General features: G+C 46.0%; 1 protein-coding gene across 10 annotated transcripts in view; it reads left to right on the top strand.

Annotated features, from left to right (window-relative positions):
• The window catches only part of LOC310870755 (receptor-type tyrosine-protein phosphatase mu), a 255,299-nt gene that overhangs the window by 216,007 nt on the left and 22,331 nt on the right, over window positions 1-16,961 (top strand). For all 10 annotated transcript variants that reach the window (XM_083782041.1, XM_083782049.1, XM_083782048.1 and 7 more), the window contains 2 exons: window positions 3,251-3,287; window positions 15,893-15,990. In XM_083782041.1, coding sequence (XP_083638167.1) covers window positions 3,251-3,287; window positions 15,893-15,990 — 135 coding nt within the window. The remainder of the gene's footprint in view (window positions 1-3,250; window positions 3,288-15,892; window positions 15,991-16,961) is intronic.

Below are 16,961 nucleotides of genomic sequence, written 5' to 3'. Positions count from 1 at the left end.
TTTTATTGGGAAGAAAACCCGGACTGGATCCGTGGATCCGGATCCAGATCTTCAAATAGTAAAATCAACAGGAATCTAACATTTTTATGAAAAAAACAAAAACACATGAGTTTTGGTGATGCTCTATATTGTCTGAATCAACTTTGTTTGTGTTTGTTTACATACTAAAAGAGTGACTTTGAGAGCTGTTTTAGCTACAATGTAAGTCAATGAGGAGCATATTTTGAATTATCAATTTCTAATCACTGGAGCAGTATTTTTTTATTTCTTGTCCACATTTGGAGTTGCATCATGGCAAAGTAACTACACAACCCAAACCTCAAAAAAAGTGGTCTGACCCTTTAAGTCAGTATAAAGGGAGTTGTAGAGTGGGATGAATTAACCTTACGTAAGTATAAAGGGAGTTGTAGAGTGGAATGAATTAACCTTACGTCAGTATAAAGGGAGTTGTAGAGTGGAATGAATTAACCTTACGTCAGTATAAAGGGAGTTGTAGAGTAGAATGAATTAACCTTACGTCAGTATAAAGGGAGTTGTAGAGTGGAATTAATTAACCTTACGTCAGTATAAAGGGAGTTGTAGAGTGGAATGAATTAACCTTACGTCAGTATGAAGGGAGTTGTGGAATGAATCAATGTATTTATTAACAAAAGGCGGGAGCTCTCTGAAACGGCCCCTTGCAAATGTCTCCTTTATACAAAACAAAGCTGGAGGTGTGGTTAGTGCACAGAGGCATACATGCTCCTTTTTACTTAAAAGTGTTACAAATAGTTACTCTGACATTGACGGACTGATTGATTGATTGATTGAATACAGTCAAATACAGAGTACAGTCAAACACTTAGTCTAAAAGGATATCACCGGAAATAGTCCTTGCAGTCTTGTTTCCATTCAGGTCGTGGGTATTCAATTAATATAGTCATGAAATGGAAAATACTGGTAACAACAAAATTCAAATCATCACAAGAAATAATGAAAAAGACGTGTACAGGTTGGGGAACAAAGGAAGGGTTCATAAAGAGGTGGGGGGGGGGGGGGGCTGTAAGTAGGCCTGCAGAGTGGGGCATTTTTAGTAGTAGGAGTTCTATAGTGTCATGTTGTCATATTTCTATTACAATGCTAGGTTTAAAGTGATAAAAGCACTTTCTTTTGTGACAACAACACAACAAGCTGTACACAGAATCATGATATGCCACCATTACCCCTCAATATTACTGTAAACAGCACTAAACAGTGCTTGGGTTGAGAGCAGTATACTGTAGATGGCTACTGTACTGTACTGTACTGTACTGTACTGTACTGTACTGTACTGTACTGTACTGTACTGTACTGTACTGTACTGTACTGTACTGTACTGTACTGTACTGTACTGTACAGCAGATGTACCACACAGTGAGCTACCCAAACAAGCACCCCAAATGATTATAATACATACTGTACACGCCCGGGGGCAGAACATGTTGTGTAGCAAAGTCTGCTGCACCCCGCTGTTATTAGAAAGAATTTGTGTAACTCATTGAAACAATCCAGGACACAGCACAACATACAGAATACACAAGTGCACAACATGTGAATTCTTTAGCTACTCCCCAGACCTCCCCTTTGTGATGACGCTCACATCAATGCACATGCAGCAACGCCTGTAAAATGAATAACCTACATTTTGAGTTTAAACTCCATCTATCTCCAATTGTTTATCGCCAAGAGTCTTAGACACACTCATGTATAGCAAGCACTAAACAGCTGACGGTTGCGGTCAAGCACACACAGACACACACAGGCGGTAAGACACACACACACACACACACACACACACACACACACACACACACACACACACACACACACACACAAAGATGAACACAGACACCCTGACATGTCCATTCCTCTGCCTCTACCTTCTAATCCGCCAGTGAATTGGGCTTCTACTTCGCTAGACAGAACTATATGAAAGCACAAACAACCCCCCCCCCCCCCCCCCCTCCAGTCCCTCTCCCCTCTCCTTCACTCGGACGATAAAGAAGTCATTAAAAATGGAGGACAGTTGAATGGCTGAAAGAGCCGGATGGATGAGAGACGGAGAGAGGAAAATATCCTTTGTGTCTTCCCCCTTCATTGGGGAAACGTTAATCACGGTCCAACTTAAATTGAATATAAGAGAGATAAGACTAAATAGCAATGGGAGGTGGAGACAGCGCACGCACATGTACGTGTGTACGTGTGTTTGTGTGTGTGTGTGTGTGTGTGTGTGTGTGTGTGTGTGTGTGTGTGTGTGCATGTGTGCGTGGGGGTGTGTACACGTACGTACAGTACATGCGCATGTGCAATCAAAAGGGGAGACTGTGCCGGTGAAGGAGCCGTTAAGTCCTGATGTTTTGTTTCCTGCCTCGTATCTCTGGAGAGAAGACAAGGAATTGCACAAAATAAAATTGGGCGGATTAGAGTAATCCATGAGACTAGGGGCCTATTGTGGAGATCAGTGCTGCTAGTTGTATCAAGGGGATTATCAACACTTTCTCCAGAGGTGCGCCACGCAGAGAGAGAGAGAGAGAGAGAGAGAGAGAGACCGCGCCACTGTGTTTTCTGATGCGTGCACAGTAGGCTATACAGAAAGCAGCCATTGTAAGCCCTCTATCATAGTATGTTACAGAACATGTACTTACACAACAGAGTCCAAAAACAAAGGAATAATGTAAACGTAGAACTGGCGTCGTAGGCTTTAGCAGATTTGGTCGCCTGGCCTTTGACGACTGCGCAACACAATGTGAACCCCCCCCACCCCCACCCAACCTACAAAAGTTCTCTCAAAGCAAAAGTGCAGCGACGGCGCATGCAGCTGCACACTTCTATGAGAGCGACACGTGTAATTGCATGGAAGCACATGAATGCAAGTCAGAGTGCTTTTGTCAAGTGGAACCCACGCTCGAGTGAGGGTGGCGAGGGCAACGTGGATGTTCTATGAGCATGTGCCTGTGCATCTGTGGTCACAATTATACTTCATGAGCATCTTAGGGGTCGGTAAACAGACTAATATAAAACCCCTTCATGTGGCTCATTGTGTTACGCACTGAACCAAAAGAATGAACCGAAAATAGCCGATCTACAAGCGTGCAGCGCGGCATGTTGCGGCGCGTGGTGAGCTTGCAGATCGGCTCTGTCCGGTGTGCGACACCCGTACACCACTAAGTATAACTCAGGTTTTAATGAGCAGGAATTATTCTCACACATTTCTACCTCTGCTTTGTTCCAGGGTTACCACCGGCCAAACCATTACATCGCTACGCAAGGTAAGACTTTGCAGCAACAACAAACTAAAGTTTCCGTTAATTGCCAAACGGGTTTGGCGCCGGCGAGACTTTCCGGCTAACCCGTGTGTTTGTTTGGGTGTGCAGGTGTGCTCAAACAGCTCGCTGCACATCCCCGTCTCTGTTTGCATACACGGTCCTGTGAGCCACTCTTTGATGCTCACTCAAGCGGATGTTTGGGGAGTCTTGCGCTTGTGCACGTGCACACACGCAAACACACATGCAAGCACACACACACATGCACGCATGCACACACACACACACACACACACACACACACACACACACACACACACACACACACACACACACACACACACACACACACACACACACACACACACACACACACACACAATCTCTATCTTCTTCTCTCCACTCCTCTCTATCTTTCTCTCACACTTTATGCCCCCTCTCTGTCTTTAGGCGTCTCTCTCTCTCTCTTTCTCTCCCTCTCTCTCTCGCCTCTCCTCTTCCCACCAGTGGCGTGGGAGTGATTAATCAGCCATTTGGGGACAGAGAGAGCTGAATAAATAAATGGATTAGCCGTCATGTACAGGCACAGTTTGTCACCGTGTTAATCTGGCCGGCAGATTCGCGGGGCAGGGAGGAGCTCCCGCTGTGACCCCGGAGGTTAGGACTGATTGATTGGTTAACTGTTACGAGACCCCCCACACCACACCCTGCCCCGGGCCAGACCCACCCCACCTCCATGGAGACCCCCCCCCCACACCGGACCCTGCCCTGCCCCGGCCCAGAACCACCTCCATGGAGACCCCCCTCCACACCGCACCCTGCCCCGGCCCAGAACCACCTCCATGGAGCCCCCCCACACCGCACCCTGCCCCGGCCCAGACCCACCTCCATGGAGCCCCCCCACACCGCACCCTGCCCAGGCCCAGAACCACCTCCATGGAGCCCCCCCACACCGCACCCTGCCCCGGCCCAGACCCACCCCACCTCCATGGAGACCCCCCACACCGCACCCTGCCCTGGCCCAGACCCACCCCACCTCCATGGAGACCCCCCACACCGCACCCTGCCCAGGCCCAGAACCACCTCCATGGAGCCCCCCCACACCGCACCCTGCCCCGGCCCAGACCCACCCCACCTCCATGGAGACCCCCCACACCGCACCCTGCCCTGGCCCAGACCCACCTCCATGGAGACCCCCCCCCCCCACACCACACCCTGCCCTTCCCCGGCCCAGACCCACCCCACCTCCATGCAGACCCCCCACACCGCACCCTGCCCCGGCCCAGACCCACCCCACCTCCATGCAGACCCCCCACACCGCACCCTGCCCCGGCCCAGACCCACCCCACCTCCATGGAGACCCCCCACACCGCACCCTGCCCCGGCCCAGACCCCCCACACCCCACCTCCATGCAGACCCCCCACACCGCACCCTGCCCCGGCCCAGACCCCCCACACCCCACCTCCATGCAGACCCCCCACACCGCACCCTGCCCCGGCCCAGACCCACCTCCATGCAGACCCCCCCCCCCCACACCGCACCCTGCCCCGGCCCAGACCCACCCCACCTCCATGCAGACCCCCCACACCGCACCCTGCCCCGGCCCAGACCCACCCCACCTCGGTTCCAGACAACAATAGGGCTGCTTGTGCTTTTTTTTTATTAATACTGTTTCTATTAGGCATTTTGTATATCATATATTTGACATTGATAATGAGTAATATATATGTGATAAACACCAAAAAACTGTTAAACAATGACTAATGTGAACAAAACAAAGACAAAAGGACTTTTGAGGAGAAAAAAATTATTAAATAAAGAGAGGCAGGGTTTTTTCCATGGCGAGGCCTTAATGGATTCACAATCTGCTTTGGCGGAGCTGGGAGTTGCATAATTACCTGTTTATTAGAGCATCGCCGCTCTTCCTTGGCGTCTCAATTAAAACAGCCCTGCCGTGTGCTCTTACTTCAGTAACTGATAGCATACCAATCAGCCAGAGGCGATAAGTCTTTAAGCGAGTCCATTTGTCTGTCTGGTCTGCTTGTCTTTCTGTGTGTTTCTCCTCTGTACATACACATACGCACGCACACATGCGCGCACGCACACACACACACACACACACACACACACACACACACACACACACACACACACACACACACACAGACACACACACACTCATACGTGCTGTCCGTCTACACAGTATGTTCGTCTCACTGTTTGGAAGTCAGTTTGGTATTTGGCTATATACTGTGTGTGTGTGTTTGTGTATATGCATGTGCACCTGTATACAGCTGCATGCATGCATGTACACCTTAACATCGGGTACAGTGGTAGAAAAAAGTACTCACATGTTTTACTTGAATAAAAGTATCAATGCTACAATGTAGAAAGTCTGATATGGAAATGTGGCCGAGGATTGTCACCAAAACATACTTAAAGTACTGAAAGTAAAAGTACTAATTTTGCTGAAATGTCCCATTTCTATCCCAACTCTTTAGATAATAGCACACCTCAAACTCAAGTAAAAGTACAATATTTGCCTCTGAGATGTATTGTACATGTAGTGGGAGAGTACATGGAAACCTATTGACAATACTAACTTTAAAATTGTACTTGTACAGTAAATGTACCTAGTTACTTTCTACCCTCATGACACCTGTCATGTGTACACCTTTACAGATGTCTGTACTGTATGTATATGCATATTCGTACAGTACATTTGATACTGCCTAGTCTAGTGGCTGGTGGAGAGACTGAAGCCTCCAAGTGGGGGTGTTTTAGGTCACAAAAACAAGTAGCTTTCGGGAGAGAGTTTACCTCAAAAAGTAACTATTTCCTAGCTAATTATCATTTTAAGAATTCTCTTTAATTGTTTTTTAGTTGCAAAGAGGCGGTATCTCGTTAAAACAACAAAAGAAAAAGGAAAACACACACAGAGATCAGTCGTCAGAGAGGCGTCTCAAGCGTGAATCCTGTTTGAGATGGAAAGCTTGCGCAGCTGAATGCGCTTCCATTCAACTTAATTAGCCCCTGTTTTCTCATTGAGTTCGCATAATAAGTCCTCATTTTCCATCGATTGTATCGGAGTGCACGGGGAGCGAGAGACAGAGAGAGAAAGAGAGAGAGAGAGAGAGAGAGGGAGTGGGGGGGGGGGGGGCAGACTGGAGAGAAAGACAGACAGACAGACAGACAGAAGACTGACTGACTGACTGACTGACTGACTGACTGACTACACTGTAAAATCACGAGGGTGAACGTACCGGTAACTCTGATGAGTTGAACCCAGGGGAACCAAGTGGACCCAAAAGGGTCCGTTTAATTCACATCTATCCACTAGGCGAGTTACGCTATGACACTCTGGATTTCACAGTGGCAGTCGGGAATCTGCCCAGAAAGAAGAAGGAGTAGAATGTGTGTGGTGTGAAACATCTGTATTCTCCAGGAGGGAGAGCAGAGCGGAGCGGAGCCCCTTTTATAATTCATCATCATCCTCTGCAGGCCTGACAGGAATTCAGGAAGGCGAAGGCTCCTCCAGTCTGCTGACAATGAAGCACAGGGAATGGCCGGGGGGGGGGGGGGGGTGGTAAACAGACAGACGGACAGACCGGACAGATCCGTCTCAGACAAACTACTGTATACACCTGAGCATGAACATTGCACCTGCGCAGTGGCAGTTATTGTGGGAAGTTGTCTTTTTTTTAAGATTTAAGGTAAGATTCAAGGTTGTGCTTTATTGTTACATCTTGTGTACAGGACAGGTATCAGAGTAAAACTTATTTTGGTTTGCTTCCTTCAGACAATGCAGCAGCATAGATAATAACAGTAGAATTATGATAAAAACAATAAAATAGATTCGAGAGCATCATCAAAAAATGTGAATATAATCTTGGTATATTCAATTGTACACAGTATATTCCAGCAGCATTTTTCGTTTTTACCCCCAAAAGCTACCGTAACCTAACTTTGTATAAACAACAGGCAAATAAACGAAGAAGCCTCTATTTGCCGTAATAGTGCTAATAAACTGAAACATTTCGGACATAATTTGTGACAGTGGCACAGACTGTGGTGTTGGGGCGTGGGAAGGGCACTTTTCAATATGGCAGATAACGTGCAGGATATAACATTGTCCCCATTCTCTTTCCACCATAAAGCACAACGGCACTCGTTAGCCGCGGGTTTATTAAGAAGTCCCTTTGCGCCATTCAAGGTGACGGTGGCAGGTTGAAACAGCTGTCAGTCCATAAAAGCTCATCACACGGAGCCAACCGGCTCGTCATTATATAGGTCGCCCGCTCTCGCTCTCTCTCTGTGTTATCCGCGGTGCCACGCTGCACCGCCGGCACGCCAAAACAACCCCACTTCTGAACGACCGCGGCTCACCGCTAAGCTGATTGTGACGGCAGTCGAACCCAGTCACCCAACCCTCCCAGGTGGTTATTAACCACCACCTTGTCAGGTCCCCCCCCCCCCCCACCCCCCCCCCCCCCCCCACCACCACCACCACTACAGAGCCTTTCTGTGTTCTATCTACGGATCTGTCTCTGGGAGCTGTCAGCGGAGGCGGTTGAATTACGTCGTGGTGGGCGTACAAACTGCCTCTGATCAACGTGCCTCGGCTTGCCGCCATCACCACCCAGTGATCTGGGAAATATTCATGAGTCGGAAGCAGGGCTGGATTTCATCAGGCTCCCCCTCCTCTCCGCCAGATCAGATGCTCGTTGATGCCATCGCTTCGACACCCTCCTTCCTACGCCCCGGACACCCTGGGTGCTAAATGTCACCAGTTTGTTATTTACCGTACAGGTAACATCTCCCAGCTCACCAGGAGAGAGACAGAGACGAGAGAGGGACAGAGATAGAGAGAGAGAATAGTGAGAGAGAGAATAGTGAGGGAGAGCAAATCAATGATGAGTGAATATATATAGTACCAGGGCTACTGCATGTAATATTAATGGATGAGGAAAGGACAGGTGTGTGTGTGTGTGTGTGTGTGTGTGGTGTGTGTGTGTGTGTGTGTGTGTGTGTGTGTGTGTGTGTGTGTGTGTGTGTGTGTGTGTGTGTGTGTGCGCGCGCGCCTGCCTGCCTGTGCTCTGTCACACGTTGATCAGTAGCTTCCTCCACAGCACCACTGTCTGTCTGTGGGAATTCTACAGCTGTCACCCTCCTCAGTATAGTGAGGAGGAGCCCGGCCGGGTCCCAGAACACAGCGTGGTTGTCGGCAGCAGCAGTGCCGTGCCAGCCAGCCAGCCAGCGCCCGCTCTCTGACAGCTGCCTGGCTGTGCCACTCTGAGAGGTGCTCTTTTTCCTCTGAAGTGAGCTAGAACACCTCCGAAGCCCTCCAACCAGACCCGTGTACCCTAAGCAGTGCAAACGTCTTTGCTCTCACGTGATATATATGACAAACTCACAACTTGTCATTATGTGATGCGTTGCAAGCTCGTAGATCTGCTGTTTTACCTATTTAGTCTATTTAGAATTTACAAAATTTCAACAACTTTGCCTATAATGTTGTATCCCGTGTTGTATAACTTGTCCAACGTGCAGTTATGAAATTGGAAGTGCACTTTTGTCAACCTGTGATGTGACAATTAAGCTGATATCTTTTCATGTAAATTAATTCAACTAAGCTGTTGTCAACTCATACTAGTCCTTACCTGCATTTTCCCCACTGTATGTTCGGGCTGTGGGACTGCACCGCAACTACTGATCTCATCAGCCTGACGGCCTCAGTCTAAATGGATTAATCCAGAGCGGCTGTGGCAATGGGCAGATGCCAGTGTGAAAGTTCAGGTAGAGTGCCCACTGAGATGGGACGAGATGGAAGGACGGCGGACAGACAGAGTTTAGTCCATATACAGTAGAATAATGAGGGTCTCAGAAAGCGTCGTGTTAATTTGATCACTATCATTGTTTCTATGCTCACTGCACTTTTATAAAAAAAAGTTAAACAAGCCAGCCGTAAAAAAACCTGCATGAACCAGAAATGCCTCTCGTCAGCAGCATTGTACATCTCGTTAGGGATGCAAAATATCCAACAATCAAGTTTCCAGCCTCTTCTCTCATACTATTGTTACTGTAGTTAAAGCCTTTGCAACTTTCTAAGAAGGACCTCAAAAGGCTCTTTATCAAGATTGTGTTTTTGAATTAATAAATTTTTAGGATTCTGTTCGCTTTGTTCTCAGATCCCTATTTGATAACAATAGCAGCTTGCCGTTGTCACAAGATAAGAAAACTCGCAGAATCGAGTCGCTTTCCTCAAGAAAAGATTAGCAACATTGCTAATGAGTTAGGTACACGGTTTCTGTTTAGTTAGATCTCTATTTGATAACACGTGGTGCTTCCTTTCTTTGTCACCACAAGCTCGTAAAATCCCAGATTTTTAAACCTCTTTCTAATGACCCATGGTTAACTACGCCTCAGAAAGATAAGACCTTATCAACTCCACATATTGTCGCTGTCTGCAGAATGCTTGTATGCCCAAAACCTCATACTTTTCAGGAAATGGAAAAATAACCTTTCAAAGGATGAAAGTTATTAATTATAACAAGCTCTAATTAAAACTTTCCATTGGTTAAATATTAATAAAAACCTCTGTGACTATGAGGTTTGGAAAAATCTGTAGGAATGGTTGCAATAAATCGGCCTCTGGTGACGCAGGCTACTTTTAAAAAGTTGGGCTGACTCCGCCAAATGGGGCGGTATTGAGTTTACAAGTTCACAATACAGCCTTGATCTGGGATTGCTCAGAGATTGGCATTGGAACCGACCGTGCCCAGTCGAACCAATCAGTGGTAGCTACGGGCACGATCTTGACGAGACCAGGAGTGGTCCATCGAGAAGAGCCTGTTGCAATCTTGTAAGCAACCAATGACATGAACTACATATTGACATGATAGTGAGGGTGTTAAACCTAATGCTATCAGGCGTTCATTAACACTTTTTTCGTTTGCGGGGCTAGTGTTTACTTTCCTGTTGTCACAGCTACTATATGTCATGTAGACACGTCAGTATGATTGGTTGGAGTTAGCACGCCCGGACGTGATAGACAGACGATCCCATCTAATCACCTGCCAAAAAGCTGAAAAAAGGGACGCCTTCTTCAGCAATAGGGCTACAGAGATCCCAGATGGAAGTACGTTAAGCGTTACAACTATTCACTATTAGGCATGGAATTACTGGCTTTTTTAACGTGCAAGTTTTTGTAAACGTTGCACAAATCTATAAATTCCGAACATGTTGTGACGCGCCGTGAGCTTGTAGATCTAATGTTTTTGCAGCGTTTTGTATGACACTGTAATGTGTGGAACTATAATAAAAGTGGATATTAATTTATGAAAAAACATAAGGTTCTGCCTGACAGGGAGGATACGTTTTGTGGCAACCTATTTTAGATTTGTTTGGTTCCCTAGTTGTTCCCTAGTATAAGTATTGTGCCTGTCTGCTGTGTAGAACACGTCCTAGATCCCTATTTAATGAGTTGTGCATTTTCTTCATGGTGTCTGTCTGTCACCACGAGTTCAGCAAGCTCTGGAACCACCACTCCATAATTGGGCCGACCAGAAACATCACTGACTTATTCACGTTTTTGAATAAGTATGCTTTATGTTTATTCACACACATGGCACTTACTTTCTTAAGTGTGCTTATTCACTTCATTTTAAATAAATATTATCCCACGGTTTTGTAACCCATTTTTCACCCAATTCCAATTGCCTGAGCTGTAATCATGGGCGCTACTCTCCCTCTGCCAAAGTGGGAGAGCCTCGAACTGAGCTTATGCATCCTTCAATGCATGAGTGAGGAAAGAGCAGGTCCCTTCTTATCACCTGAGAGGGAGAGTTTCCCCGGTAGGACGTAGCACGTGAAAGGAACACGTTATTCCAACCAGTTCATTGCCCTCCATCAGGCGCCCCGGCTGGCCAGGGGGAGCAGTATAGAGACCAGGATTACTGCATGTATTTTGTGAGGCTACCTGTCCTACACTAGGGGACAACGGGGAGAACATGAAAACTCCACACAGAAAGGCCCTTTCGCCAAACCCACCTAGAGTATCGGTGCTGATGACGCGGAGGAGAGAACACCCCCCCAGAGCACACAGCATCCTCTGCAGGAATTGAACCCAGGACCTTCTAGCTGTGAGGCGATAACACTACCGACTGCGCCACTGTGCCCCCCAGCATCATTTCCACAAGTTCTACAAAAGTCCACAGCCAGTATTACTCCTGACACACACAAAGATTGGCTGATGAATGGCTGATCACCCCATAGCGATGATTTGTTTACGGTTCTGGACAACCGTGCGTCCGTCCGACCGACTCGACACCGGGCACTGCACTCCCTGTGGAGGTGTGGAATTTGTCGAATTTTGTGTCGAATTTGAAGTCGCCAGGAAAGTAACTCCACATTTCAACTTTAATGTTTTCTCGTAAATGAATCACAATCACAGCTCAATCACAATCCGTTGTGAGATTTTCGATTGTCAGCTTGTGGATTTGTACGCTTGTAGATTTCTAGTATCTTCAAATGTCGGTTTTGGACATACAAGGTTTCCTCTCAACAGCAGTGATGTATAATCATGTAGTTTGATATTGTTGCCACAAAGTCAGTGCAATTCCTGAGGCAAGCTCCTTCCCTTCCACAAGGAGAGAGCCATACAGCATCAGTGTTACTGATACACTGGTTTGTACAGTATTTATACTTCATTCCATATTTGATGTGGATTGAACAACCCAACTTCCCCATCCAATAACCTCTCAAGCTATAATTTACAATGCTAAACTGTAGCAAAATGCCAAAGGTATAACAAATAGGCTCTTTATCAAAATCCCACTGTGTTGAGTGCAGTCTCCTTCATTTACACTCCACCAGCCCTTATTTAATGAGTGCTATGCTGTATCTCCTTTCTCACTGTTGGGGTTCAGGGCCTCTATCTCCTGCAATCTCCATCCTCTAACTCGGCTCTCTTCCATTTGACAGACTTATTAACAAGATTATTCGTCTTAAAAATATCCTCTTTTTTTTTGTCCCCTGTATACTGCCCTCGCTAACCAAGCTGTCAATCATTTGAACAGGAAGGCGGTCAGGATTCTCAGTGTCATGTTTACTTGTGGGGTTTTACTACGCTTATAGTACTCTACTTTATTTGCACTTGGCATCATGATGTGTTTTACTCTAGCTCTTTCCTCTGCACATTACTCCCATTATCTCCCACTCACATACAGTATTCTCCCCTCCTACACGCAATATCGTCTGTCTGTCTGTCTGTCTGTCTGTCTGTCTGTCTGTCTGTCTGTCTGTCTGTCTGTCTGTCTGTCTGTCTGTCTGTCTGTCTGTCTGTCTGTCTGTCTGTCTGTCCGTCCGTCCGTCCGTCCGTCCGTCCGTCCGTCCGTCCGTCCGTCCGTCCGTCGTCGTCCGTCCGTCCGTCCGTCCGTCTTTCCGTCCGTCCGTCTGTGTCTCTCTCTCTCTCTCTCTCTCTCTCTCTCTCTCTCTCTCTCTCTGTCTATCTATCCCCCCCCCCCCCCCTCCCCATCCTGGCAAGCAGTCTCTGATTGGACTGATTTAAAGTGTTGTGTGGTATTGCAGTCCTACACACCAGCTGTCCCGTACTCCCAGACTCCTTCTCCCAAAACTTGTGAGAGCAGTGTGCGTCCTCCCTCAGGGGGGACTGGTGTTGTTGCTTTGTGGAAGGCAGCAGAGTGGGTGGCTCAATCAGGTTGGGGACTTGCTGGAGAGAGCAGAGGAGATTGGAATTGGAGATTGAGTTCCTTACAGAGGAAAATGGAGACCTGCCACATGGAAACGGCTGGCAGAGGAACAATGAGCAAGCGGAGATGGAGAGGATATTGAGGAGTCTGACGACCAACTGTTATACGTCCCAACTTGTTTGGTGGTGGGGGTGGGCGGTTGGTGGGGGTGCTGACAGAAAGTCTTTGCTAGAAATGTTTAAAAAATACAAGCGATTCAACCTTGTAAAAACGCTTCCGTTTTTGGAAATAAGACCTCTTCAATATTCCGTGCTGTGGATGTACTTTTGGCCTTGATCATTTTTCTGTCAGTATAGGAGAACTAAAACACTTTAGAGACTTTAGTTCTCACCTAAACGTCATCAGTGATGTTCATTGCAATGCCATTTCAATGCCATTGGTCATGATATTTGCATATAAATACCCCCCACAGAGGCTGAAATTCACACAAATTAAAAATGTAAGACTTTTGACCTTTACCCTAATAAAAGTAGGTAAAATAATTGTAATATATGTTTTTTTGTGATCATTAGAATGTCTAGAACATGTTTTATTCATTATTGTGAAAGATATCCCCCAAATGTAAATTATTAATTTATTATATTATTATATAATTATTATACAAACTTTTTTTTTATTATTTTTTTTAACATATTTTTTAGTCTTAGTCCTAGTAGTACAAAGTAGTAGTAAGGTTGAAATCTATTTTTTTATTTAATGCGGGTCTTAGAGGGTTAATCTGTCTCAGTGACACATACAATGTGATTTTACAACACACAATGGGTTTCATATACTTTAAACCTTGTCATTTTAGGGGAAAATATTATATATCCTTTATCTCAAAACACTAAAAAATAAATACAAAGATTTTTTCTTTTGAGCAGATCTACTGTACAAGCTGCGTTGTGATGTTGTAGGCTGGATATTTTCACTATTGGTCATACAGTATATACCGGTAGTCAAGCGATTTAGTTGTTTACAGCTATATGGGACCCAGGGGGCATGAGACTGAACATGGGATAAAGCAAACTGTCTACAGTAAATATCAGTGAATGGACTTTCATATTGTCACTGTTGGGCAGAAACCTCTTATCTCCATATTCTAACTTTTTGTGTTTTTTGAGTGGTGCAAGCCACTCCCTTACGGACTTATGTGTGTGGGTGCCTGCCTGGCTGGCTGGCTGGGTATGAGCATGAAAACAGCACGGTTGTTTTTCACCACCTGTGCGCAACCTAACACACACACAAACACACACGCACATATTTTTCATAATTCAGCGTCCTACTTGATTATACCACAGCGTCACACAAAAGTGTCACAACAGTAGCAGCTCTACAAGCTCGAAATGTTTTGAGCTTGGAGAAGATCTGCTACTTTTGCTATTTTTGAATTTGAATCCTGAAAAGTTTTGCACACAGGTTTCCACCCGACAGAGACGATATATCTTCCACACAACAGCTCTGTGATGACAGATTTTGTGTGCAAAAGATTTGTGTGTGTGTGTGTGTGTGTGTGCGTGCGTGCGTGTGTGTGTGTGTGTGTGTGCGTACATGTGCACAAGTAGCCTATTTGTGCACAGTATACACGCACGTGCCGATGTGCACGCTCCCCAATGCGATTTTCCACGGCTCAAAGTAATTTGCATTAGCTATGCAGAATGCATGGGGATTTGCATCCCACTAATTAATATGTCAGAATAAATTTCGTGCCGTTGCCAGTTAATTAAGAACAATATTAATTATTTGAATTAAACAGAATATTAATTGGATTTCTATCAATTCGTAGTTATTGCTCCGTGAAGTTTTAAATACGGGCCAGACTGAAGGGATTGTTTTTGACATGCTGGTCAGCTCTGCCGCTCCGGAGAGGTTGCAGCTGACCCCAGACATACAGTAATTACTGCAAGCTTTGCAACATCGCACACACACACACACACACACGCATGCACGTGCACACGCCCGCACAAACACACACGCAGAAAAATGCACGCACATTACACGCACGCTTCCCGATCTCATATCTTAAATTGATTGCTCGTTCTTTCAGATTTTTATCCATACTTATGCATTTTATTGCTCTGTAATGCACTTTGTGATGAGCCTGTTTTTGTTCCAAGTACATTATTGCATAATTTGACTTGACTTGATTGGAAAATAATGTTTGACATACTCAGCCCAGAGTGGAAAGATAGGGGAGAAAGCTCCATAAATTGCATTGCTGCCCAGTTTCTGAAATAATGCATTATTATTATAGCTTATTAAGCTGATGTTACTCTACTGTCCATGTCTCAACTATACTTTATTGGCATGCTATACATTCGGAACATTGCCAAAGCAGTGAGTGAGAAAATAATTTAGGCTATGTCTACGTGAAACAGTAACAAAGAAACAGTATGCCAGATACAGTGTGTACAGCATATAACTCACATACCAGCTACAACATCATTTTCAATATGGTATGATGCCCCTGCAGTGTGCTGTGCTCCTCTATTCAATAGAGTACAATAAAGTCTGTAACACTTGACACTGCACGTTGCGTTTTTCCAGCAAGTGAACATTTATTTGATCCAACATAAATCTCCTTAAAGGTTTTCTATCTGACACATTCTAATAGTAAACGAAATGGGGTTTCGATTTGTCCTTGTTGACAGTACAGTATGAACCCATGCATGATCAAGGCCTGCCTGTATGGGCTATTTCCATAGTTAATAGTTTATACATTGCCAATGTTTTTCTGCTAGTTTCTACTACTTTAACTCTGCACTGCCATTGTGTATGCTCTGTTTACGTAAAATGCATTTTTTTTCTCTCCAACAAATCACTCAATTCTCTCTCTCTCTCTCTCTCTCTCGCCCATCCAGGTCCAATGCAGGAAACAGTGTTTGACTTCTGGCGGATGGTCTGGCAGGAGAACACGGCAGCCATCGTCATGGTGACCAACCTGGTGGAAGTAGGAAGGGTGAGTACATTCATTGTATTGATTATTAGTTCACTCTCCAACAACTGACCTCAGATCAAAGAAGGGTGGGTAGGGTACAGTATTCATTATTAGTTCACTCTATAACTAGCTTTGTCTCTCTCTCACCCCAATCCCGGGGTATTAATGCAATCATGGCGACCCCCTTGAGCGAGCAAGGTGAAACGCGTAACGAGTAATGTGGGACTAACCTCGCGTCACCAGGCTTTCCACCTCGGAGGTAAAATGTGGGACAGTTTTGTTGTGATTGTCAACAGCTCTGGTAAGAATGTCGGTGTGCTAAAATGCACTAATATTAGCCTATGCAAGTTTGCAACCCTCCGCTGCGCTGTCTTGAGAGGTGGGGTGCAGTCGCTCATAGAGAGCAGTCTCATGTCATGTTAAAGCATATAATATTGCAGAGAACACACTATGGGTCCGGATCTATATCGGATACGATCGGCGCCGCACCGTTTTGGTCGGACCGGTTCCAAACAGTCAAATCCTTCTCGGCTCCGTTTCGGACCGGATCCAAAACTTTCGGGGCCGTTTCCGGGGCAGGTGTGGCCAATTAGAATGTTTCTCGGATCCGTAGCGGTTCGGTTCAGATATCACCGGTCCCTTTTCGGACCAGGACCAATTGTATGGACCCGTGCTGCCCTCTAGGGTAGGGTACAGTATTCATTATTAGTTCACTCTCTAACCACTGACCTCAGCTCAGATTAGCTCAACTCCCCCGTCTCATTCCCATCACGTCGATGGACAGCCCATCTGATCCATCCACGAGCTACTGTAACACAGTCCAGAGGCAAGTTGGACCGATTCCAGGGATGTGCGCGCAGTACGCACGCGCATGCATGTGCACATGTGTGTGTGTGTGTGTGTGTGTGTGTGTGTGTTTGTGTGAGCATACACAACATGTGTATTTTCACGTTGCAGAATCATCGAGGCATGAGTCCTGTGTGTCAGCAGCT

This window comes from Protomyctophum parallelum (assembly GCF_964188405.1).
Source record: "Protomyctophum parallelum genome assembly, chromosome: 14".
Lineage (NCBI taxonomy): Eukaryota > Metazoa > Chordata > Actinopteri > Myctophiformes > Myctophidae > Protomyctophum > Protomyctophum parallelum.
The sequence above is the reverse complement of the archived record's forward strand: the minus strand, read 5'-3'. Positions and strand labels throughout refer to the sequence as shown.